This window comes from Budorcas taxicolor, chromosome 9 (genome assembly GCF_023091745.1).
Source record: "Budorcas taxicolor isolate Tak-1 chromosome 9, Takin1.1, whole genome shotgun sequence".
Classification (NCBI taxonomy): Eukaryota; Metazoa; Chordata; class Mammalia; order Artiodactyla; family Bovidae; genus Budorcas; species Budorcas taxicolor.
In genome coordinates, this window is record NC_068918.1 from 67,984,062 (window position 1) to 68,008,529 (window position 24,468).

Genomic DNA, 24,468 nt, shown 5'->3' on the forward strand with positions numbered 1-24,468 from the left:
AGGTAAGAAGGACTGATATATATAGAGAGATGCAGGTATAAAGCAAGTATATTAACACAGGGAAAAATGTTATATTTTTCTGTTTAATTCTGTATTTATATGAAATGAAGAACATTCACTAAACATACTGATAGTCATTTCGTTATATATGTAAGTCAAATAATTATGTTGTACATCTTAACTTATACTGTGTTATGTGTCAATTATATCTCAATAAAACTGGAAGAAAAATATAGTAAATATTAATGGTACAGTCAAGGTGTGGCTTTATTGTTGTACAATATAAAATTCTTTCAACTTTTCTGTATGTTTAAAATTTTTTGCAATAAATTTTTGGGAAAAAATTATTCCTAAGACAGCTAAAAAAAAGCAGAGTATAATATTAACCTTAGAGGGTTGATAATCTTTCCCTGTTATACTCAGAACTGAAATAACAGAAACTGAGTATGACAAAAAAAGAAGTTCTACTTTATGTACTTGAAACAATGTAATAACCACACAAAATCTGGGAACCTCTGGTACCCATTAATACAAATGACAGGCTATCATCTCTGCCTCTAGGTGGACTGTGTTCTGAGACAAGCTATATGTATTACAGTTTAAGGCAATGAAATGGGTTAGATGATCCCTAACTTTACTTGTAAGATTTTCAAATTATATCATATAATTTTTATATGTATAGAACAATCAATACTATAAAAGACTTTTGTATACCACATTGGCGGGAGCACTAGCAGCTGTCTTTTCTTCAATTTTACTATCTGTTTTGGCAACTCGAGAACTTGCGGGATCAGAAGCTTTTTCAACCTAGAGATGAGTATATTATTATTACAAATTATATATAAGTAACATACATATATGAATAAATATATAAGTAACAGATCAGAGAGCAAAATGTTTAGAAAACATTCATTCTAACAGTAAGAAGCTCAGATGAAGATGAGAGGAGTTTGAGACTACCTTGTGAAATGATCATGCATCTGCCCCGTTAGGGCAGAGAGGGAAGAGAATATATCTCTGAGGGGATGGCAGACAACGTCTGGGAAGTTCTTTGGTTGGGGGAGGGTACATACAAGTACACCCTGCACACCGCTACTCCCACCTCAGGCCCGCTCTGCCTTCCTGGAGGTACAGCCCATTTCCCTAGTAGCCCTAGGCCAGGCGGAAAATTTGAAGAACTAGCTGGTAGAAAATTTTCCATGGATCAAATCTGTAAGAACTCTTTATGTAAATTATGCCAGTCAAAAGTCAGTTTTTTTAATCTATTAGAGAGGATCAGTATAAACTGGAATAATCAGAGCAAACTTCAGAATTCCCCTGTTCCCTCCAATTCCATATTTACACTTATGAGGACAGGGATCCCTGTCCCTCATAGAGAAGTTTTTGCTGCTAGAACCAAACAGTCCCCCAGAACACTGGCTGCAAAAATGAATTTCTGGAATCCTGTGGTCTGTAAGTCTGTCTAACTGATGTGACTTACTCCCATACAATTTTCATCAAATCACACAATCAAATGGTTAGCATTAAGATACAACCCCATAAACTGACTTATTCTCATACAAACTGAGTGTAGCTATATAGCTTATTATACAGAAATCTTCGAATCACACAATCAGATGCTTAGCATTAAAATGCAACTCCCAGAACAGTGTTTCAGCCAAAACCAGATGGTTCTATCTTTTCATGTGACATCTACCCTTCACCCAGATATTGATTCTTACTAAGCATTTTATGCAACCAGCAGGTGGTTTGAGGCCAGTAAGAAATTGAGAAGCATTGATCTAGGGAATATAAACCCTCTAAAAGCAGCAATAGCAGATATTTTATTCACTGATGTCCCTTCTATTATCTGCTCTTTTAGGGGTTCCTCTGCTTAAAGACTGGCTTATGAGCACAATATTGGAAGATTCCCAGCAGAAAATTAGAGAAGCCCTTGAAAACTGACCGGCAAGACCTCTGGATGTTTCTCGGCTTCATCATCTTGTTCTTCATTTACATTTGATGCAGCAAATACTTCAAATTGGCTGAAATCTGCAAAATTTGGTTGCTCTGGTATCTGCTGAGGTGAGGTACTAGTGTGAGTTATTAGGCCATCGGCATCCACTGGGCGATGCACAACGGGACCAGGAGCCTACAGGAGGGTTTAGGATACAGGAAGGAGCAAATCATTTTACTGATCTAGTGTCACAGAGGAGCCTTCTTTTTCTTTGAAAATTTATTATAAGGATGCTCTGATTTATTAGCTGAAAATTCAGGAAGGTGAGCTACAGTAACATTTAGCTCTAAAAAACCTTGAGTGAAATGCCAAGACACTAAAAAATTAAGATAACAAATCTCCAAATAAAAAGATACTTTAACAAAATTCTTATTGCCAAGAATGTGCATCAAAGGAGAGAAGTTCAGGCCTTAATCTCTAATTCTCCCCTTGCATCTATTTCTTTCTTAATTAGGTTGCTGCATAATTGTTCATTATTTTAAAAAGCTGTTTTTAAAAATGTTTCATTATGTTTCTAAAAAGACTGTTATCTTTAAAGTGTGAAAACCAGTGCTCTAGCTGTTCTCTAGCACTCCAGTGCACTCTCCTTCAATTTGTCCGCCACTCTTTACAAGATGAATTCTTCTAAAGTCTCCATTTGAAAACTAAATTTATTGAGTATCTACTTTTGACCAAACAAACAACGTCCATCCTTAACAAAGCTGATAATCTAGTGCAGGATACGAGAAAAGTAAACAAGGAATTAAAATACAGTGTGAGGAGTTTTGTGACAAAGGAAGCACAGGAAGCTAAAGGAATAAATCTGAAGTCTCTCCCCTGCTTACCCTTAAAAAATTCTCCATATCCTACAAGAAAAACTCTACCGTCTCAGTATGGTATAAGAGATGCTCTGTCATTTCCTCACCTCTTCAATTTTATTTCCCATCACTCTAGTTGTACTGAACTCAATAGCTCTTCCTTGAAGAATATGCCAGGCTTACCTTACCCTCTTGTGCCACTCCTTCTGGTTGTAATGCCTTTTCCTCAATAAATAGTATTTTATCTTTCAAGTCCCTGCTTAAGCCTAACTTCCTTCATTTTACTTGACTTTTTCAGTGTGATCCCTGATGTTACTAGCTAGGACATTTATGCTAAAACATTTTATAAGTATGTCTACTATAGCATTTTTATTATAACTGTTTACAGGTCTGTTTTTCCCACTAGACTAGTTCTTGAGTGAAGAGATAATTCACTGGGTTTTACACCTTAATGCAGTGAAAGTATTTTTGTTGGCCCTTTAGATAATATAAATAGTGGAATATTCAAATTTCAGTATCTTCGACAATTAGGAAACCATCTTTTTAACTACAAATAGCCAATTTCATTATAAGACTCTAACTCAGAAAAATCAACCCAATTCATTCATGTAAAAATGTAGCTAGTCAGTCACATAAAACTAAGCTACAAACTAGAATCTATTTTGGAACATAATAGTTTTATGCAGATGAAACAACTATGACCTGTTGGTTGTGCAACACTTGATTCACTGATGCAGGAAGATCCAGGGAGGTTACCCTGAGTCACTACTAGGTCCAGGACAAACATGACACTTCCTGTCCCTCAATCCACTGATCCTTCTTCTAAACCCTCCTTTGCCGAGACACTATCATTTGATTCGCTCCTAAGTTTCTTTCAAAAAACAACCCAAATCATTATTGGAATTCTTATCATCTAAGAAAAGACCTAGCTTCTCCGAATTAAATATGCATTAAGAATGAGTTAGGCAATTACCGATTTTCAAAATAATTCTAGAATAGAATCAAAGACCTAACAGATAAACTGACCAAGGGGACTATAATAACCGATGCTTACTAATGAAGACCTAGAATTACCTGTGAGGGCTGTGGTCTTGGAGGCACTGCAGGAGGTTGGGCAACAACTCCAGCCTGTTGCTGTCCTGTGTGAATACACAAGTCCTCTTTTTATAAATATATATAATTACTTTGCTAGTAGAGCACATAGGCTGAATGAATGTGATCAAATGATAAAGATTTCAAATGCCAATGTATCGTACTGGAAGCCAAGTCCATCTCGCCAGCTGTCTGGATATGGGTGAGTCTCACAGCCTCTTCTCAGACCTCTCTTCTCTTGCTCTGCTGCGCACAGCACTCATCTTGCTCCTCCCTGTTCCTGTAACACTGTATGTCTGGTTTTCTTCCCACCTTTCTGACTACTTTTAGCTATCAAATATGAAGACTTCCAAATTTCCTCTTTCCATTTAGCATTTTAGTTTATTATTTCTAGTAAATGTTCTCAAATAATATATCAATCTTGCTTAGCCCACAGGTCCAGCAACCTGTCGATTTTTCTCTTCTTTCTCATCATTCCAAACACATAATATCAAAAACAGAACACCATCACCCTCTATCCTAACTTTTCTATTTTGACCAACAGTAAGACCAGTCATATAAAAATTGAACCCTCTGAGTACGTTATGACTCCTCTCTCTCCTCTATCATGTAATGTAAGACCTGTTAGCTTTTCCTCCTTAATATCTCCACAGAAAATTTTTCTTTTAAAATCTCTTGTGGCATCTCTCAGGTTCCCATCTTTATCATTTGAACTCACATTTTAGATAGTCATTAAGGAAAATAAATTCCCTTTCATCTGATACTTTTTCAATTTAAAATTTTTCTTCAGATAAATATCAAAAAATAAGAGAAAACAAAATACTGTGTATCTGTAATCAACTAAATATATTTAACAATTTAACATATTTAATTTGTATCACAGTTCTCTAACCCCTACCTGTTGTGACGGAAAAGGTCCGATTCATATCTAAAGATGATGATCTAGAATGAGAGGGCTGAGGCCTTGGAGGTGGAGGTGGTGGTGCAGTGTTTTCAGGTGATGTTCCTGAATGAGACCTGCAAAATTAGCCCCGTTACAATTGGTCACGTTATTGATATTGCAGCTTTTCTTTTTAAGCAATCAAACTTAGCTAAGCAGCAAAGGATCTTATTGGTGTGACATTTTCTCCAGAGGGTACCCAAGTATTATAATGAATAGAGTATTATTTACGATGTGCATTCAACAAGCAGTTACTTAATACAGCAAATAATCTTCTTTATAATTATACATTTAACAAAATTTTAAAGAACTTTAAAAAAAGTTATTAACATGAATTCAAGGTAGACTACTAACCGAGTGTAATGTTTTCATATTCAGTTAAAGGCGATATTAGTCTGAAAAGCTGTTTTCAAAGAAGAGAAACTGTACTTTCAGATATGGTTAGCTTTCAACTTATTTAAATTTGGTAAGCTGAAGTACACTTTGGCTCAACTATGTGAGATGCCATCTCATCTTAAAATCACTCGTTTTAGAGGTGATTATACTCATGTTCACTCACCCTGGAGATCTGCTTATTAGCACCAAAAGTCGTCTATATTCTGAAGAATTTCATGGACTAAGATAATCTAATCCTCACTTATAGGAATAAAAAGCAGACTAAAATCCCAAATGAGAACTCTAAGACATATGAAGAAGCAGCCTTCTGATTGTGTGAGCTCTTGGAGAGTCTACGTTACCAGTCTCTCCATACATCCTCCAGGTGTGTGGCAAAACACTCTTATGATGTATGAAAAGCAGCGGAAAAAGATGCCTCTGTCCTGTGCAGTTTTGAGAGGATGGTGAAGCCCTGGGAGACAGACCCCTTGCCACCTCACCCTGTCCCGTATCATTTTTGTCTGTGCCTGAAATGTTAACATGTGATACAGGTCTTCAGGATGGGTAGGTAGCCCAACACTGGGCTGAGTGTCCGGATGACATTTTAAAACACCAAATTCTTTTGGTAGTTGTCCCATAAGGCTCTAAAAGGAAATCTGCACATTTCATACCTAAAGAGACTCTCACTGCTCAGCTACAAAAAAGGACTGTATTAAACCAACTGCCAAGAAGTTATCAGTTTATTTTAAACCTTCCACAGAACACCAAGACGACAACGATTCCTTTTGCTTTGCTTTTCTTTGGAAAGTGTAAAAATCATTTCCCTTTTACATCAATCAATAGGTAACCTGACAGCCTACAGAGATGTGAAGAACTGAGAAAAATAATTTATGCATGCATGCATGCTGAGTCACTTAGACTCTGTGCGATCCTATGGACTACAGCCCACCAGGCTCCACTGTCCACAGGATTCCTCAGGCAAGAATACTGGATGGGTTGCCATTTCCTTCTCCAAAAATAATTTATACTTGGTTTCAAATAATTTTCAATATTAAAATGTAACAAAATACTTTAATTATGCTTTTTTAATTAACAGAAACACTAACCTTTGACGAGTTACGTTGTTTCCAATCTGTTCTGGATCCGAAGTAAAAGAGTCTGAACTACTGTACCCATCTGCTGATAAATGGGATATATCCTATTTAATAATAATCATTTCTTTACTTTTTATTCTATATGCCCTAAAAAGGTAACTGAATTATTGTTTCAAACCAGGGATATTCAAAGATTGGCCAACAGGTTAATGTTTCAGCATTGCATTACTAACCATAAAAGATTAGATATAAACCAAATAAATGGTGTACTTATACAACAGAGTACTATGCACAGAGAGCAATTACAATCTAAAAAAGTTACTGTTTGATAACAGAGAAATATTCAAAATTAGTTACATGGAAGCAGGGCAGGAAACAGTACATATATCACAACTTCATTTCATATAAAAATATAACATGCACAAAGTAAAGATTAAGGTTGACAATGGATGTTAATTATGGTCATTTGTGGAACAGTGAGATTATAACTTGTATTTTCTTATTTTTATTAATTTCTACAAGTGTGAATAGTTTTTATAATGAAAAAAAATTCATTTTAAAGGATAAATTAGAAGCATTTTAAGTTAAAAAGCGAACTTAATTGTTTATGCAAATTTTAAAAAAGTTGATAAAGGAATAAACTGTGCTTAGACAATGATAAAACTTATGAAATTAGCCAGAGGGTACCAATTTTTCACCTGAGGACATATTTTCAATTTCCTCAAAATCTTATAAAGGAGCAGAGAACCCCAGAATCAGACTAACAGCTATGAAGCAATAAAGAAGTTTTAAAACAGAAACTCTAGGGATAATCTGAAGAAATACTACGAAATACCTTTCAAGAGTTATAAATTGAAGGGACTGGTTATTTAGTTTTGTTTCATTTCAAAGTGTATCCCGCTTCTTTTTCCTGTCAAATCACTAAGAAGTTTAATAATTGGTACAGTAGGATGCTAAAATTAACACATTCCCATTTGGACGTTGTTAACAGGCATCTCAGACCGAACACGTCCAAAACTGAATTCCTACCCTTTCTCCCACCAATCTTCTACTATAATAGAGTTCTTCAATTTACAGTGGCTCTGGCTAACATCCCTTGAATCACCCTGATTCCCTTGGCCCCACCCCTCACATCCTGTGCATCACAAACGTAAGCAAATCCTGTCGTCTTTTCCCACAAAATCTAGCCAGAATCTGACCACTTATACTGCTACCACCCTAGGCCAAGACATCATCTTCTCTTGCCTGTATTATTATAACCGTTTCCTAAAACCGTCTTTCCCTGTTTGAATTCTTGCCTTCTATTACCAATATAGCAGCCAGAATGATCTTGTTAAAAAAGGAAGGTCAGGTTACATCACTTTTCCATTCAGAAACCTTCTAAATGGAGTTTCATCTTTCTCGGTAGAAGTCAGTCTTACACCGCTCCCCGATTACTATTCTCCCACGTGGTAGTTCTAGTTCAGGTGTTTGCTGGCTGTTTCCAGTAGATATAAAGAAGGAATCTTCCCTAAACCAGGGCTCCATATTGGCTATTCCTTTGGCCTAAAACATCCTTCCTTAAGATACTCACACAGTTAAATTCATATCCTTCAAGTTTTAACTCAAATGCCACTTTTTGGTAAGGCTTTCTTTGATCACCTTACTTAAACTGTCACTCCCTCTCCCCTTTCACAACTTAATTTTTATCCAGGGTGTTAACTATATCCTAAGATAGTTATTTTTATTTCCTTTTTCTCTTGTCTCCCCTATAAAATGCAAACTTCATAAGGGCAAAGAAATTTTTGTTTTATTCACTGAATACTCAGTGTCTAGAACAGAGCCTGACACATATTAATAGTATTCCATTAACAATGACTGAATGAACATGTACACAATTTCCTGTGAGAGGAAGAAAGGAGTGGGGAAGAGCTAGCTGAGAGGGATGGCCAACAGGAGGCCTGCCTTGAAGCAGGTGCAGCGACAACAGGCATCCATTTATTAATACAGAGGGTTGCTGCTGCTGCTGCTAAGTCGCTTCAGTTGTGTCCGACTCTGTGCGACCCCAGAGACGGCAGCCCACCAGGCTCCCCCTGTCCCTGGGATTCTCCAGGCAAGAACACTGGAGTGGGTTGCCATTTCCTTCTCCAATGCATGAAGGTGAAAAGTGAAAGTGAAGTCACTCAGTCGTGTCCAACTCTTAGCGACCCCATGGACTGCAGCCCACCAGGCTCCTCCGTCCATGGGATTTTCCAGGCAAGAGTACTGGAGTGGGGTGCCACTGCCTTCTCTGAATACAGAGGGTAGGGGTCTTTAAAAGGATTGACTATTCTCTGCATTATCCAGTGAAGATAATACTAAATGGTTATATATTCAAATTCTTCAGATTCTAAATGCAGACTAAGGATAAGAGACAAGATGGCAGAGGAGCAGGTGGAAGTGGAGTACACCTCTCTTCACAGATGCATCAGGAACACATCTTCAGATGCAGAAGACCTTGCAGAGCACCAGCTTAGAGCTAGCAGGAGTCCCTGACCACCGGAAAGGAACATACAGATCCACACAAAACTGGGCAGGACAAAGAAGGGAAGGGAAAAAGAGGAGCAAAGTCAGCACAACTGAACCTGTCCCCAGCAGGTGGGCAAGTGGAAGAAGGGGTGATATCCCTATATCAGGGCAGTCGGTTGGGACAAAGGGGAAGCATCTGAGACTGTTGGAGAGTGAAGGAGCTGATCTGTGACAGTCTGAATGGAGTGAGAACCACACAGACAATCTGTGCCGTGGCCCTACATAGCCCAGGCGGGGACACAGCCCACCAGAATGCAGAGCAGCTGGGAGCTGGGGCGTAACCGCAATCCCAGGGCAAAGACTGCTGTTGATTTTGGGGAAACAGCAGAGAGGGATGGGAGGGAGGAGACTGCTGTAGGGAGTGCCTTTGGAATAAAGTCAGGCAGTCATGGAAGCAGGGTGCTACTGCTGAGTCACATACAAGGAGTGGCGCCATCACTTCTCCCCCTACATGCTGGCATGTGCAGCTGAGTAACAGAGGAATATCCCAGAGAAGGCGGCCATGTGAGTGCCTGACATGCCAAGCAACAGAAAAGGACCCTCATCAGACCCTCTGAACGCCAGCTGCCAGCAGCTAGAAAGAGATTCTAACAGCACCACATCTCCTGTGCCCATGGCTACCAGCCTCCCGGCATACCTGGCGCCATCAAAGTCCCTGCGACCTAAGCACCCCACCTGCACACCTGGTCCTCCCTGGGGCAGACCCAAGTCCTAGAGGCAGCCTCAGGAACTAATTCCTGTAAATGACCCACAAGCAGAGGTGGGGGTAAAACCACAACTGAGTTCCAGGGGCAGAGCGGACAAGGAAGAGGGTTGAAAACCTTTTCACCAGCTATACTAGCTAGAGATTATATCCACATGATCAACTAGGCAGACTCTGTGTCTATGGAATGCATAGAAGGGCGAGTATATCCACAAAACAAAATGCCCTAGCTCTGACAGCTGTGGACGCTGGAGGCAAGAACCTACTAAGAGGAGAATTAGATTAGAGTCTGTGCTGTCCCCACAGCTGGTCTAGAGACCAGCTCCCCCAAGACTGGAGGGTTTCCTAGCAAGGCGGAAGTGGACTGTGAATCACAGGAGGGGAAAGGATGCTGACAGCTGAGACCTGAGAAAAACATTTATTATTATTCTTATATTTTGATTTGTTCTGTAGTTGATTCTGGTTTTCTTTCCTCTGATGCTGTGGTTGTTGACTTCATTATTATTGTATCTATTTAACCTTTCGACAATTGTTTAAAAGACATTTTATTTCCTTCATATACATCTATCTCTACATTGGCTTTTTGCAGATCTGTGGGGCTTCTTCTTTGTTGTTGTTTCCTTATTTATTATATATAAATTCTACTTATATAGAATACAATTTATATATTATATATTATATATATACAATATATACACTACTGTATACAATATATCTTTATATATACATAGAATATATATACATATATAGAGAATATACAATAATATTATATAAATCTTTTTATATACTTTACTTTTCTATTTTTTTCTTTCTTCTTTTCACCGTGTTAGTTTGCTTTATTCCTCACCTGGCTCTCTTCTTTGGTCTTGTTTTCTGTTTAGTTAGTGTTGTTTTTAATTTGTTGATATCACTTATAGTTTCCTTTGCTCACAGGGTCACTCTCTTGTACTTTGTTTTCTTTGGACTATTTTGATTTTGTGTGTGTGTGTGTGTTCCTTTGTTTCTGTTACTATTTGTCTGATTTTGAATTCACCATTTGTCTGGGGTTCTTTTTTGTGTGTGTTTGTTTTAATCCCCTTTATTGCCATAACAAACAGCTTGTGGGATCCTGGTTCCTTGATGAGAGATTGGGCCTGAGCCTCTGGGTTGGAAGCACTGAGTCCAGGACACTAGTTGGCCAGAGAATTCCTGATCCCAGGGAGTCTTAATTAGTGAGAACTCCCACAAAGGCCTCTTCCTGTATCCAAGGCCTGGCACCACTCAACTGCTGGCAGCACCCAAAAAGAGCACCTTACCCAAACAAGAAGCAAGACCTCAAGAGGAGACAGGCTTCCCAGAGACACCCCAAAACACACCACTCACACAGCCCTGCTCATTAGAGGGGGGGAAAAACTCACCTCCTCTCACCAGAAGGCAGGCACAAGTCCCTCCCAACATGAAGCCTACACAAACCACTGGACCAACCTCACTCACTGATGGCCAAGACCAAAAACAAGAGAGGATACGCCAAACACAGTAAGTTAGATAACATGAAAAAACAGAAATATTGTGCAAACGAATGAACAAGGTAAAAACCCACAACACCAAATAAACAAAGAGGAAATAGGCCAACTACCTGAAAAAGAATTTGGAGTGATGATAGTAAAGATGATCCACAATCTCGAAAACAGAACGGAGAAAATGCATGTCATTTAACACATTTAACAATGACCCAGAAGAAACAAAGAATAAACAGAGACAAACACAATTACCGAAATTAAAAATAATCTACACAGAATCAACAGCAGAACAACTGAGGCCGAAGAATGAACTGAAAGACAGAATAAGTGAAAATAACTGCTGAAGAGCAGAATAATCACAGAAGAATGAGAAGAAGTGGGGATAGTCTCAGAGACTGTGGGGATAATATTAAACTACCCACTCCAATATTCTGGCCTGAAGAATTCCATGGACTGTGTTGTAAAATATTAAACACCAACATTCAAATTAAGGGGTCCCAGAAGCAGAAGAGAAAAAGAAAGGGTCTGAGAAAATTGTTTAAGAGATTATAGTTGAAAACTTGCCTAACGTGTGAAAGGAAATAGCCAATCAAGTCCAAGAAGCACAAGAGAGTTTCATTAAGGATAAATCCAAGGAGAAACATGCTGAGACACATATTAATCAAACTGACAAAAATTAAACACAAAGAAAAAATATTAAAAGCAGTAAGTGAAAAGCAACAAGTAACATACAAGGGAAACTCCACACAGTTAATAGCTGATCTTTCAATAGAAACTCTGCAGGCCAGAGGCAATGGCAGGATATATTTAAAGTAACAAAAAAGAAAAATCTACAACCAAGACTACACTACCCAGCAACAATCTCATTCAATATTGACAGAGAAATCAAAAGCTTTACAGATAAAGGTTAAGAGAATTTAGCACCACCAAAGCAGCTTTACAACAAATGCTAAAGGGACTGCTATAGGAGAAGGAAAAGACTTACAAAAACAATTAAGAAAATGCCAAGAGGAATATATTACTTTAAATGTAAATGGATTAAATGCTCCAACCAAAAGACAGACTGGCTGAATGGATACAAAAACAAGACCCGTATATAAGCTGTCTACAAGAGACCCACTTCAGACCTAGAGATATATATGGACTGAAAGCGAGAGAATGGAAAAAGATATACCATGCAACCGGAAACTGAAAGAAAGCTGGAGTAACTATTCTTATATCAGACAAAATAGACCTTAATACAAAGGATATTACAAAAAATAACAGAAGGACACTACACAATGATCAAGGGATCAATCCAAGAAGACACAACAACTGTAAATATTTACACACCCAAAATAGGAGCATCTCAACAAGGCAAACACTAATAGTCATAAAAGGGGAAACAGACAGTAAAACATCTAGTCAGGGACTTTAACCCCCCACTTACACCAATGGACAGGTCATCAAAACAAAAAATAAGGAAACATAAGCCTTCAATGACACATTAGACCAGATGATCTAACTGATATTTTTAAGACATTCCATCCAAATGCAGAAGAATAAACTTTCTTCTCAAGGTCTACACAAGGAACATTCTCCAGGGTAGATCACATCTTGGGTCACAAATCAAGCCTTGGTAAAGTTTAAGATAACTGAAATTATATCAAGCATCTTTTCTGACCACAGTGCTATGAGACTAGATTTTCAACTGCGGGGAAAAAAAGCTGTAAAAAACACAAACACATGGGGAATATGTTTAAAACATATTAAATAATGCGTTTTAAAATAAGCAACAGGTTACTGAAGAAATAAAAAGGGAAATAAACATATACCTAGAAAAACAAATGATAATGAAAACATGATGTATCTAACCTTACACTTAAAGCAATTGGAAAAATAAGGGGAAAAAGATCTCAAAGTTAACAGAAGGAAAGAAATAATAAAGATCAGAGCAGAAATAAGTAAAAAATAAAAGAAAGAATAGCAAAAATCAGTAAAACTAAAAGCTGGTTCTTCGACAAGATGAACAAAATTGACAAATCATTAGCCAGACTCATCAACAAAAAATGGAGAAGACTCAAATCAACAAAATTAGAAATGACAAAGAGGTTACAACAGACCACGCAGAAATACAAAGGATCATAAGAGACTATTACGAGCAACAATATGCCAATAAAATGGACAATCTGAAAAAAATGAACAGGTACTTAGGAAAGTTCAACCTTCCAAGACTGAACCAGGAAAAAATAAAAATTTTGAACAAGCCAATCACAAGCACTGAAATCGAAACTGTGATCAAAAATCTCCCAAAAAACACAAGTCAGATGGCTTCACAGGTGAATTCTATCAAATGTTTTGAGAAGCACTATCCTTCTCAAAGTCTTCCAAAAATTGCAGAGGACGGAACACTTCCAAACTCATTCTATGAGGCTACCATCATCCTGACACCAAAACCAGACAAGGAAATCACAAAAAAAGAAAATTACAGTCCATGTCACTGATGAACGTAAGTTGCAAAAATCTTCAACAAAATTCCAGCAAACACAATCCAGCAACACAAAAGGATCATACACCAAGATCAAACTGGGCTTATCCCAGGGATGTCAGGCTTCTCCAATATATGCAAATCAATCAATGCGATACACCATATTAACAAATTAAAAAATAAAAATCATATGATAATCTCAACAGATGCAGAAAGAGCTTTTGACAAAATTCAGCACACATTTATGGTAAAAACTCTCCAGAAAATTGGAAAAAAAGGAACCTATCTCAAGTAATAAAGGTCACATATGATAAACCCACAGCAAACATTATTCTCAATGGTGAAAAACTGAAAGCATCTCCTTGAAGATCAAGAAGACGACAAGGGTGCCCACTCTTGCCACTATTATTAACAACATAGCTTTGGAAGTCCTAGCCATGGCAATCAGAGAGGAAAAAGAAATAAAAGGAATCCATATTGGAAAAGAAGAAGTAAAATTCTGTTTGCAGATGACATGATTGGCTACCTACAAAAGCCTAAAGATACCATCAGAAAATCGTTAGAGCTAATCGGTGAATTAATTTAGTAAAGTTGCAGGATAAAAAATTAATACACAGAAATCCCTTGCATTCCTATGCACTAAGAATGAAAAATCAGAAAAAGAAATTAAGGAATCAATCCCATTCACCATTGCAACAAAAAGAATAAAACACCCAGGAATAAGCCTATCTAAGGAAATGTAAAAGTAATATACAGAAAACTATTAAGACACTGATGAAGGAAATCAAAGACAACATAAACAGATGGAGAGATACACCATGTTCTTTCTTGGATTGGAAGAATCAATATTGTGAAAATGAAGATACTACCCAAAGCAATCTACAGAGTCAAAGCAATCCTTATCAAATTACCAATGACATTTTTTACAGAACTAGAACAAAAAATATCCACAATTTGTATGGAAACCCAAAAGACCCTGAATAGCCAAAGCAAACTTGAGAAAGAATGGCACTGGAGGAATCAACCTCCCTGACTTCAGACTACACTACAATGTAGTCATCAAGACAGAATGGTACTGGCACAAAAACAGAAATACAAACCAATGGTACAAGATAGAAAGCCCAGAGATAAACCCACACATCTATGGGCAGGTGTGACAAGGATGCAAGACTTTATCTTTGACAAAGGAGGCAAGACTATAGGATGAAAAGTCTTTTATTGAAAAGACAGTATCTTCAATAAGTGGGGCTGGGAAAACTGGACCGCTATGTGTAAAAGGAGGAATTAGAACACTTCCTAAAACCACACACAAAGATAAACTCAAAATGGATTAAAGACCTAAATGTAAGACCAGAAACTATAAAATTCTTAGAGGAAAACAGAGGCAAACACTCTTTGACAAAAAGAATATCAAGATCCACTATGACCCACCTCCTAGAGTAATGGAAATAAAAATATACAAATGAGATCTAATTAAACTTAAAAGCTTTGGCACAGCAAAGGGAAACCATAAACAAGATTTAAAGACAACCCTCAGAAAGAGAGAAAGTAACTGCAAATGAAGCAACTGATAAGGGATTAATCTCCAAAATATACAAGCAACTCATGCAGCTCAGTATCAGAAAAACCAACAAACCAATTAAAAAACGAGCAGAAGACCTAAACATACATTTCTCCAGATGACATACAGATGACTATTAATAAACATATGAAAAATGCTCAACACCAATTATTAGTAGAGAAATGCAATCAACACTACAATGAGGTATCACACCACACCAGTCATAATGGCCATCATCAAAAACTGTACAAAAAATAAATGCTGGAGAGGTGGAAAAAAAGGAACACTCTTGCACTGTTGGTGGGAATGCAAACTGATAAAGCCACTATAGAGAACAGTATGGAGATTTCATTAAAAACCAGGAATTAAACTACCATATGACCTAGCAATCCTACTACTGGGCATACGCCCTGAGAAAACAGTAACTGAAAAAAACACATGTATTGCAATGTTCACTGCAGACATAGAAGCAACCTAGATCTCTGTTGAAAGATGAATGGATAAAGAAGTTGTGGTAAAAACATACAATGGAATATTACTCAGCCATATAACAATGAAAGAATTTGAATCAGATCTAGTGAGATGGATGAACCTAGAGCCATTTATTCAGAGTGAAATAAGCCAGAAAGAGAAAAAGATCATATATTAATGCATATATATGGAATCTAGGAAAACGGTATTGATGAACCTATTTGCAGGGCAGGAAAAGAGACTCAGACATAGAGAACAGGCTTATGGACACAGTGTGGGCAGAAGAGGGTGGGATGAACTGAGGGAGTAGGACTGAAATACAAACATTATCATATGTAAAACATATAGTAAGGGGAAGCTGCTGTATATCACAGGGAGTGCGACCCGGTACTCTGTGATAACCTAGAGGGATGGGATGGGATGGGGTGGGAGGGAGGGAACATATGTATACCTATGGATGACTCATGTTGATATACGGCAGAAACCGACACAACACTGTAAAACAACTGTCCTCCAATTAAAAATAAATTAATTAATAAAATAAACCTCACACGGAAGATGTAATTTTGTCTTTCACTTACCTACAGTATTTCCAGAAGCAAATTTCACTGATGAATTTATCTTATTTTCTTCTGAAAGGTCAGATGTTTTCACAAGCAATGGGCTAGTGGGATTAGTATGATCTAGGAGAGAATTAATAGGTAAACATACAAGATATAGATATCTGCATTAATAAATTCATAAACCTCAGAGTATAAGACTTCATTTTAATACTCCAAAGAAGTAGCAAGTAAATCCATGAAATATAAGACAAAGTAATATTTTAATAGGATAAATATAAACCTGTTTATATAGAATTTGTTATCTGCCACAACAGAAGATATCTTATAATGAAAAAGTCAAGCTGCATGTTCATACTTTGTTAATTTTATCCCTTAGGGCAATTAGTTAAATAAAGCACCACACAAACAACCGTAAAATAAGTAATTTATTGTTGTTGACCTACATAGAAAACAAATCTACCTTTGAGAGACCCTAACTAAAACATTTAATCTAAAATGAGGAGAAACTTCAAGAATTAAAGCAAAATAAACAAAGACAATATTCATTTTAACATATACCTCTTCAGTTAAAATTTGAACACATTTTTCAATGTAGATTCGTAAGAATGATCATAAAAGTACAGAACGCATTAGAAAAGTCACATTTTCCAAGCATCCTTATTTAAAATTTTATAAATTAAATTCAATAATTTGCTTAAATTTAAAAATATACACATAATACATATATTGCTGCAGAAAGTACTATGTTAAAAATAAGTAATTAACAAAAGGAATTTGAACTCAGAATGACTGCTTGTGTATTTTGGTTTGATGCTAACCTAAAATATTAACACAACACACTAAACTAAAAAACAACCCAGCAACAGTTTTCTTACCACTGCCAGTTCTTTTAAGTTCCATTTCCTGCATGTGGATTTTGCTTGGAGTCATCCGAATGGGAACCGGATGAACAATAGCAGTATCCTACAGACAAATGGGAGGACATACAGAATTTGTATTAAAAATGCCAAGCAGATACCATGAAATAACCAAAACTAACAATACTTCAAAAACTAGTGGACAGAGTTCTCATTCACATTAAACTAAGCATGAGAAGTAATTTTTTAACTAAAAATTCCAGAATTATATTTAAAAAATCAAGCTTACTATATATGCTTAAGAATCTGATTTGTTTTATAAAAAGTGTATTTTAACTCTGAATGATTAAAGATGTGAAGAAAAAAATTGGTCTTACACAATTCACGACAATATTCAAAGGCAAAGTGTGAAACGATCTGATGAAATTATATAAATTTGAACCTTTGAGGTTAAAAGTGAACTATTTATGAGAATCCGAAGACTGAGTAACAGACTGAACTCATTTTCACTAAACTGCTCAAGAAAACTTGACACTCTTCTTTTTCATGTATAAACAAAGTTAATGAAATGCCCATCGTATTGTAACAGTAGGCACAATACATACTTCATATAGATTAGTTTCACAGAACTGTTTAAAATTCATGCATGAAACTTCCACAAAGGAATTCATTTTCTAAGTTAGGATAAGTAACACTCCTACTCTAATACTTAAACTTTTCATGACTATAATACATCTGATAATCCTCAACTTAAGTCATGAGTAGCAAGTCTAGTTAGAGCAGTTAAGGAACTGGTAGAACAAATTTCTGAAAAGACTGAAAAGTGTATAAGGCACTGCATGGCAGCCTTTCCAAACGGGAAGGAAGAGAGAAAGGTGCATATGGGTAGCCAGGCAGGCCTGGCCCTGGGAGCTGAGCCACCCAGGGGAGGAACAAGAACAGGATCAAGCAACTGGCTTAATGGCAAAAGACCAGCTGATAACATGGCTACAGGAGTTCAGCTCCTTCTACAAGGAGCCGGCTTATATTCTGAATGTGCTGCTGCTAAAGACAATCTGAGATCCTTAAATTTTGAATATCTTGTAATGAGTTTATCATTTAGTATAAAGAATAATGACCTTTCAATTTAAGTTAGATACTGTTCTGGTGACAGTATTAGGTAACACCACAGAAAGCTGAGTTCCAGCATACCATCTCCTGTTTAAATTACAGGTCTCCTTGGCTAATTCTCGTAATCTCTAAATTCAAACCATTAATAACAAATGAATTATTTATTGCAATTGTATGGATAAATCCATTAACAGTAATTTACTGTCCCCATACCAGTGAGACTCTGGACAGATAGTTATGTACTATCTAATAAAACTGAACTAACATTTCACCTACAACTCTAAAATTATAGTTATAAAAGATGAATATAATAGATAAAAGTTTATAGATTTCTCACGAGTCATATTCAAAAAATTATTAACAATAACTCTAGATTATGGTTATAAAAAATATGGCTTCAAGAATAACTATTTTCTTAACTTACAATTTTAATAGCAGAAATAACTGCTAAGAACCAGAATTTAACATTCTAAGGCAAGATTAAAGGAGAAAGCATGATATCTCATTATTCCAAACCCAAACAAACTAGGAAAAAACAAGCGAGAAAAACTTATTAGATACTTTAACTCATAATACTGATCTAGTATGTATTCTGTGTGTGTGTTTATAAAGTCAGATTTATGAAATTTGTAACAGAAATATTAAACCGCCTTTTCACATATTTACCATACAAAAAACAGAAGTCACAGTAATGACGCCAAGAAAAGAAAATCATGAAATCTTCTAGAATGAATATTCTCTAAATAATCTGCCTAAGTTTCTGTACTAGTAAATCAATTTTCTGTTGTTATGAGCCTGCTGCTGCTGTTGCTAAGTCACTTGTTGTGTCCAACTCTGTGAGCCTACAACAGCGTTAATCCACTAGATCCTGCTACTAGCAGGACAAGGCAGTTCCTGGAAGAGTTTTACACAGATGACCAGGCCTAACCTCAGACTACCGGACTGGAAGCTTGGTTTGTGACTATGATGTGCAGCACAATAAAGAGCATTTCAATATCCAGATGAAGAACCATAAATGCCTATGATTCTTTGAGTCCCGAGCCAAAAGATGCTAAGTAAAACTTCTGCTCCAAATTAGCATCCTCATATTTAAAAATAGAGAAAAAAGTAAAACGACTGACTGGAGGCTCTGCCCATTTCTTCTGTCTACTCAAATCACACAAAGCCTTTAGGACCCACTCCTACACACTCACAACCATGGCACATTTGTATCATATATTTGAGTACTTCATCTGATACAATTTAGTACTTTACTGAATATTCCATTGTGCTCATGTATCTATATTTTCTACTTAGCTTAAATCTTATTACACTATTTGTCTTATTATCCTGTTTATCCCTGCTTACTTTCTATTCCTGTGTCACTTAGTTCAGGTGCTCATCATCTGACACTCTCAACCCCATCAATCCTTCACATTGTTGCCTGAATAACCTTCCCCAGCTACCTCTTCAGAACCTCCATCTTCTCATGGAACTTCTTGTTAGCTCCCAGTGTCTATGAGATTAAGTTCAGATCTTTGGTTGAGCATACAAAGATCTTCCCACTTGTGTTTCAATCATGCTCTTTACTCCCCATCACTGCCCCATACACACCTACCCTATATCTCACTGCACTGAACTGCTCCTGCTCATGATTTTCTCTCTGCTTGGAATGCCCTTGTCCACTCCTGCCAATTAACAGTTTCATTAAAAATTCATCATACAAATGTAACCTCTTTTGTGAAAACTTTCCCAAACATACTGAGCTGAGTTATTCTACAGTTCTCCACCCACAGTTTGTTCACAGCTACATATGATAATTATCACAATCAGCTATATTACAATCATCAACCTGTAATGATCAAGCTGTGGTCTACTTAAGACTGGAATTATTTTTTGACATCTTGGTATTCCTAGAGAATAACATGGGCACCTGGAAGGGGGCTCCACCAAACCAAGTGACTTGGCTGGGCATAATCAGTGATCCAATGAACTCCCTTTCACATGCTGAGTGACACAAACATTCTACAGCACTCAAGATCAGACATAAACCACAGCGAAGACTAGTGCACTGCGGTTCTCATCATTTCAGACTTTCCCAGCAGAAACAGATTCTACCAGAAGCTATTAACTGATAAGCAGTTCAACAAAAGTAATCAAGTTTCTGGAAACGAGATAGCAAAAACCCAATTTCATAAGAAATCTGAGAGCCTAAAGCCAGCTTGGTTTTCATGTGAGGTCACTGAACTGTGTGACAGCTGTCTCTAAGTGTCACAGAGCAGAGTGAAGCTCTTCATAGACTTAAAACTTTATTGAGCAAATGCCTACTTATCAAATTTTGGCTTTTAAAAATTATTCCATCAATTCTTTCCGACATGGTAAGGTACACTAAATTTGTATATCTGAACTGTGGTGTTCTTTCTCTCCTATGTGATTCTAATTTGAATGGATCTTATTTACTTACTTATAATTCTCATTTATAAAAGCCTTGCTGAGGATCATTTGGGATTGTGACTACAGACTGTTCTGTGGATAGGCAATATGTTAAGTAAGAATTAGATGATGGTTAAGAAGCTCAGACCCTCACTGAGAGCAGAGCATTGTACCAATTGCAAGTTTATAGTGAGATTATAATTCACCACAAGAGAAAAAAGATGTTTTCTGGTACCAGATTAATAATATTTAAGACTGCCAACATTATTAAATTTAGAGGTCTAAATTCAAGTTTAAAATGTTGATTGACCATTTATATTTTTTTTCCCTAGAGCCTTCTGTCATACTAGAAATAACAAAAGAAAGTAATGTGTTATGTCATGTAAAACATTAGGCTGGAATTCACAAATTTGGATATTATTTTCAAGAAGTTACAAGAACATCACTGTTATTATGTCAACTATTTCCCTGCATTTTCTGCCAGTCATGAATCAATTTATTTTGCCTTTGAGTCTATATTTTTAATGTTCTTTCCTAGCCTGACAATCATAATACAATGAATTTCTATTTTCAAAATCACTTAAGGGTTAGAGAATAAAAGAGAGTCTCGACTGCTATATCCTTCCCTGTAAAGTACTTTTACTAAAGTACTTTAAACAAAATTAACTTGACTCTGCAAATAGGAGATAGGAATAATATGGAGAAATGAAACTCAGAGCTAAAGTAAAACAGCTTATAGCACACCTGTCACTTTCCAAGGGACCTTAATTACTGCTTCTAAGAAGCAGCAAAAATTGCTAAGCGTTACCTTTTATTTATCTTCCATTTTTCAGAGACTAAAATCAAACATTAACATCCTCAAAGTGGTAAGAAAAGAGACGCCAAAGGCATAGATAATCTACATATTAACTGTTCCCTAAATAATGAATAATCATAGACACTTAAAACATTTTGATATATTATGTTTGACTATAACAGCATTCTCTATATTTCAAATAGATACAAATTCTTTAAAACTGTAAAACACCAAAGGTTCATTCATTTAAAATGCTGAAGCCATACTATTATCTTTAAATGCCACTTCTCCCCAATTTATATTAAATAACAAGAGTATTTTTACATTTAATGAATAAAATGCTGGCTATCTTCGGTCAGAAACACCTCAAAAGAATGCCTCATGTCACCTTCTCCATATCTTTTCACTGAACTCGTTCTTTAAAATCCTACCTTTACACTCTTCTTCCCTTCCTACTTACTTCCTCTTTTCTTTTTGAAAGGTGCTTATTACCATGTCCTTCTCTTTACAGGAAAAAAATTAAAAGAAAAAGCCGAAGTGAACAGTGAGAAGAATGATTAATAGCTAAGGTTTTGAAGTTTTCAAATAACTTGAGGAACAAGCAGGGCATATATGAAGTTCAATCTATGGGGACAGAATTTATTTTTTAAATCAGGATGTGAACTTTGTAGCATTTTCAAAGCAACACAGCAAACCACAGCAAGACAAGACAGAGGTCCTCTGCACAAATGAAAATCTGATTGACAATTCTACATTGTTTTTCTGAACTTGATTCTCTTGTAACAGAACTCAACATACTGATTAAGTCAAAGCTGTACCATCTGGACTATTAAATAAATGATGACACTGCATATTTACATACATAGTACATATTACATGATGTGTAAGCATACAAATAAAATAGTATTTACTGTCATTACACTGAAATAAACAGCATGTTTAATAAAAACATACACTCAATTAGCAAATAAAAACAAAGTTAACAGTATCAATTGTTCACAAAATGCTTCTTTAGACACATGTACCAGATTTTAAAAACAGATTTCTCACCAAAATAACTAGAAAATACAGAGAATGGTAAAAAAAAAAAAAAGAAAAAAGAAAAAGTTCTTTCCACCACTGAACACATAAAAATTGAAAAGCCTGCCACCATTTCCCTCTAAGCACTCCACTGAATCATGCACATCAGCTAAAAACCATAATGAATGAAAATTTGGGTTAATAAAATTAATTTCAAACAAGCAAGCTAAGTGATTGACTTACAGGATCAGCTGGTGCAATGTTAGAATCAAATTGGGTCAGAGTTTGTGAGCTTGAAGAGCGTTCACTAAATGTCTCCCACTGCTGAACAGACAGAGGAGAGACAAGTCAGCATGATGAGAAAGATGGAGTAAAAGATCACTGGAGAAGATTTAGCAAAGTAATTCAGAGGTTGCACTGCAAGTTGTGTTTCGTAGGCCTGACAAATTCCGTTAAGTTTTATTTTTCCATAACATTTTATATTATCTATGTAAAGTGAGCAGCTTCACAATCAAATGTACAGTAATAACTGATCTCTCTATGGGAGAGATTCAAAGCCTTACAGAACAAAGGAACAGAGTCTAAGTGGTATAAATGGTAACAAGATAAAAATTTTAAAGAGTTTTTTCTAGACTAGAGAAAGAATAACTTCAAATTCTTCACTGAAAATCCAAGTGTTAATGCACTGAATTAGTGATGCTAATGAATTCTGATTGTATCAGAGTTTTGGCCAAAACAAAGCAAGTCAGTGTGACTTGCCAGTGCGACCCCTGAAAGATGATTCTATTATGTACGTGCACATATTTTATACAAATGTATAGATATTTAATAAAATATAACTGAGATAAAATGCAAAGAATTCTGGAATTAATATATATTGCAGTTTATGTCAATCTGCAGCAAATCAACCCCTACATTCAGCATTATGAACAGGGCCATGCCAGACCACAAGACAGAACTGCCAATCAGGCACCCACCTCCAACCCCATGCTAGAAAAATCAGAATGCGGCCACAATGAGAGCAAATCAAGCAACTGAGTATGTGTTATATATAGGAGATGTATTTTGATATGAAATACTACTCTTCTAAAAGAGGTACACAAGTATCATACCTCAAATTAGGTGGAGTGATAAGTGAATAACTTTAGTAACTCCATTTGAAGATCTTAGTAATAAACAGTATAGGATTTTTAGATCAAAATCATTAAAATTATGATTACAATTTGATTCTTAAGAATTATCAATGACTCTGAAGAAGGAAAAACATTTGCACATATACAATATATACACACAAATGTTTACACACAGACACACCTATCCCATTAACTAAAATCCTCTTTTCATAATTCAGTAAACATTTTTATGCTTCAAAGTTCGACTTAATATTTAAAACAGTGCTATTTAATTTGAGAAGACATGTAGAAATTAAATAATAGCAAATGAACACATTTATAAAAATTATCTACAAAAATGGCTAATGTAATCATTCAACAGTTTTTCTCTCAGATGTTTCAAAATCATAAAATTAAGATATACTTAGAAACACTGATGCATTCAGAGTGTCTCCTGAATAGAGAGTCCATAGTAATTCACTTATTGTGGGACATCACTTCAGGGAAGTGACTTACCAATACCTGTTGATCTAATTAGTTTCTTCAATAATTACTGTTGCATAGGTACAGAAGGAATTTTTAAATTTGCAATTATCTAACTGTGGAGAAAAGTTGAGATGCAGACTATTTTTTTCCAAAAAGAAGACATTTGTTTACCTATTTGGTGGCATGAGATTTTACCTGATTTCACAAGGCTGTATGTAAGCTACCTGGAGTGCAGAGAAACACTCTTATTTTTATAAGTTTGGTATAATGGTTAAGAGCACAGTCTCTGGAACCAGACTCCTGGAATCCTAGCTATGCCGTACACCCTTAGGCAAGTTATCTAATCTATGTTCCAGTTTCACCATGTGAAATATGAGATTAATAATGCTTACATCACAGAATTGTTATAAAGATGTAAACAGTTAATATATGTAAAGAGCTTTTTGAACAGAGCTGGCACATCAAAAGTCCTCAATAAATTTTATTATTATTAATGTTATCCCCTACAGTGCCTCATCTATATTAACAGGTGGTGAATAAATATTTACTGAAAGATTAGTGCTTCAAGGC

At 36.1% G+C, this 24,468-nt stretch overlaps 1 protein-coding gene across 5 annotated transcripts in view; it reads right to left on the reverse strand.

The window, feature by feature from the left end:
• REPS1 (RALBP1 associated Eps domain containing 1) overlaps positions 1-24,468 on the reverse strand; it is an 88,797-nt gene that overhangs the window by 4,354 nt on the left and 59,975 nt on the right. For 2 of the 5 annotated variants that reach the window (XM_052645477.1, XM_052645475.1), the window contains exons 10-17: positions 22,544-22,624; positions 16,981-17,068; positions 16,124-16,225; positions 6,307-6,379; positions 4,784-4,902; positions 3,868-3,932; positions 1,946-2,131; positions 715-807 (exon numbers count right to left, since the gene is read on the reverse strand). In XM_052645477.1, the coding sequence (XP_052501437.1) occupies positions 715-807; positions 1,946-2,131; positions 3,868-3,932; positions 4,784-4,902; positions 6,307-6,379; positions 16,124-16,225; positions 16,981-17,068; positions 22,544-22,624 (807 nt within the window). The remainder of the gene's footprint in view (positions 1-714; positions 808-1,945; positions 2,132-3,867; positions 3,933-4,783; positions 4,903-6,306; positions 6,380-16,123; positions 16,226-16,980; positions 17,069-22,543; positions 22,625-24,468) is intronic. The other 3 variants (XM_052645476.1, XM_052645479.1, XM_052645478.1) reach the window with 3 other exon arrangements.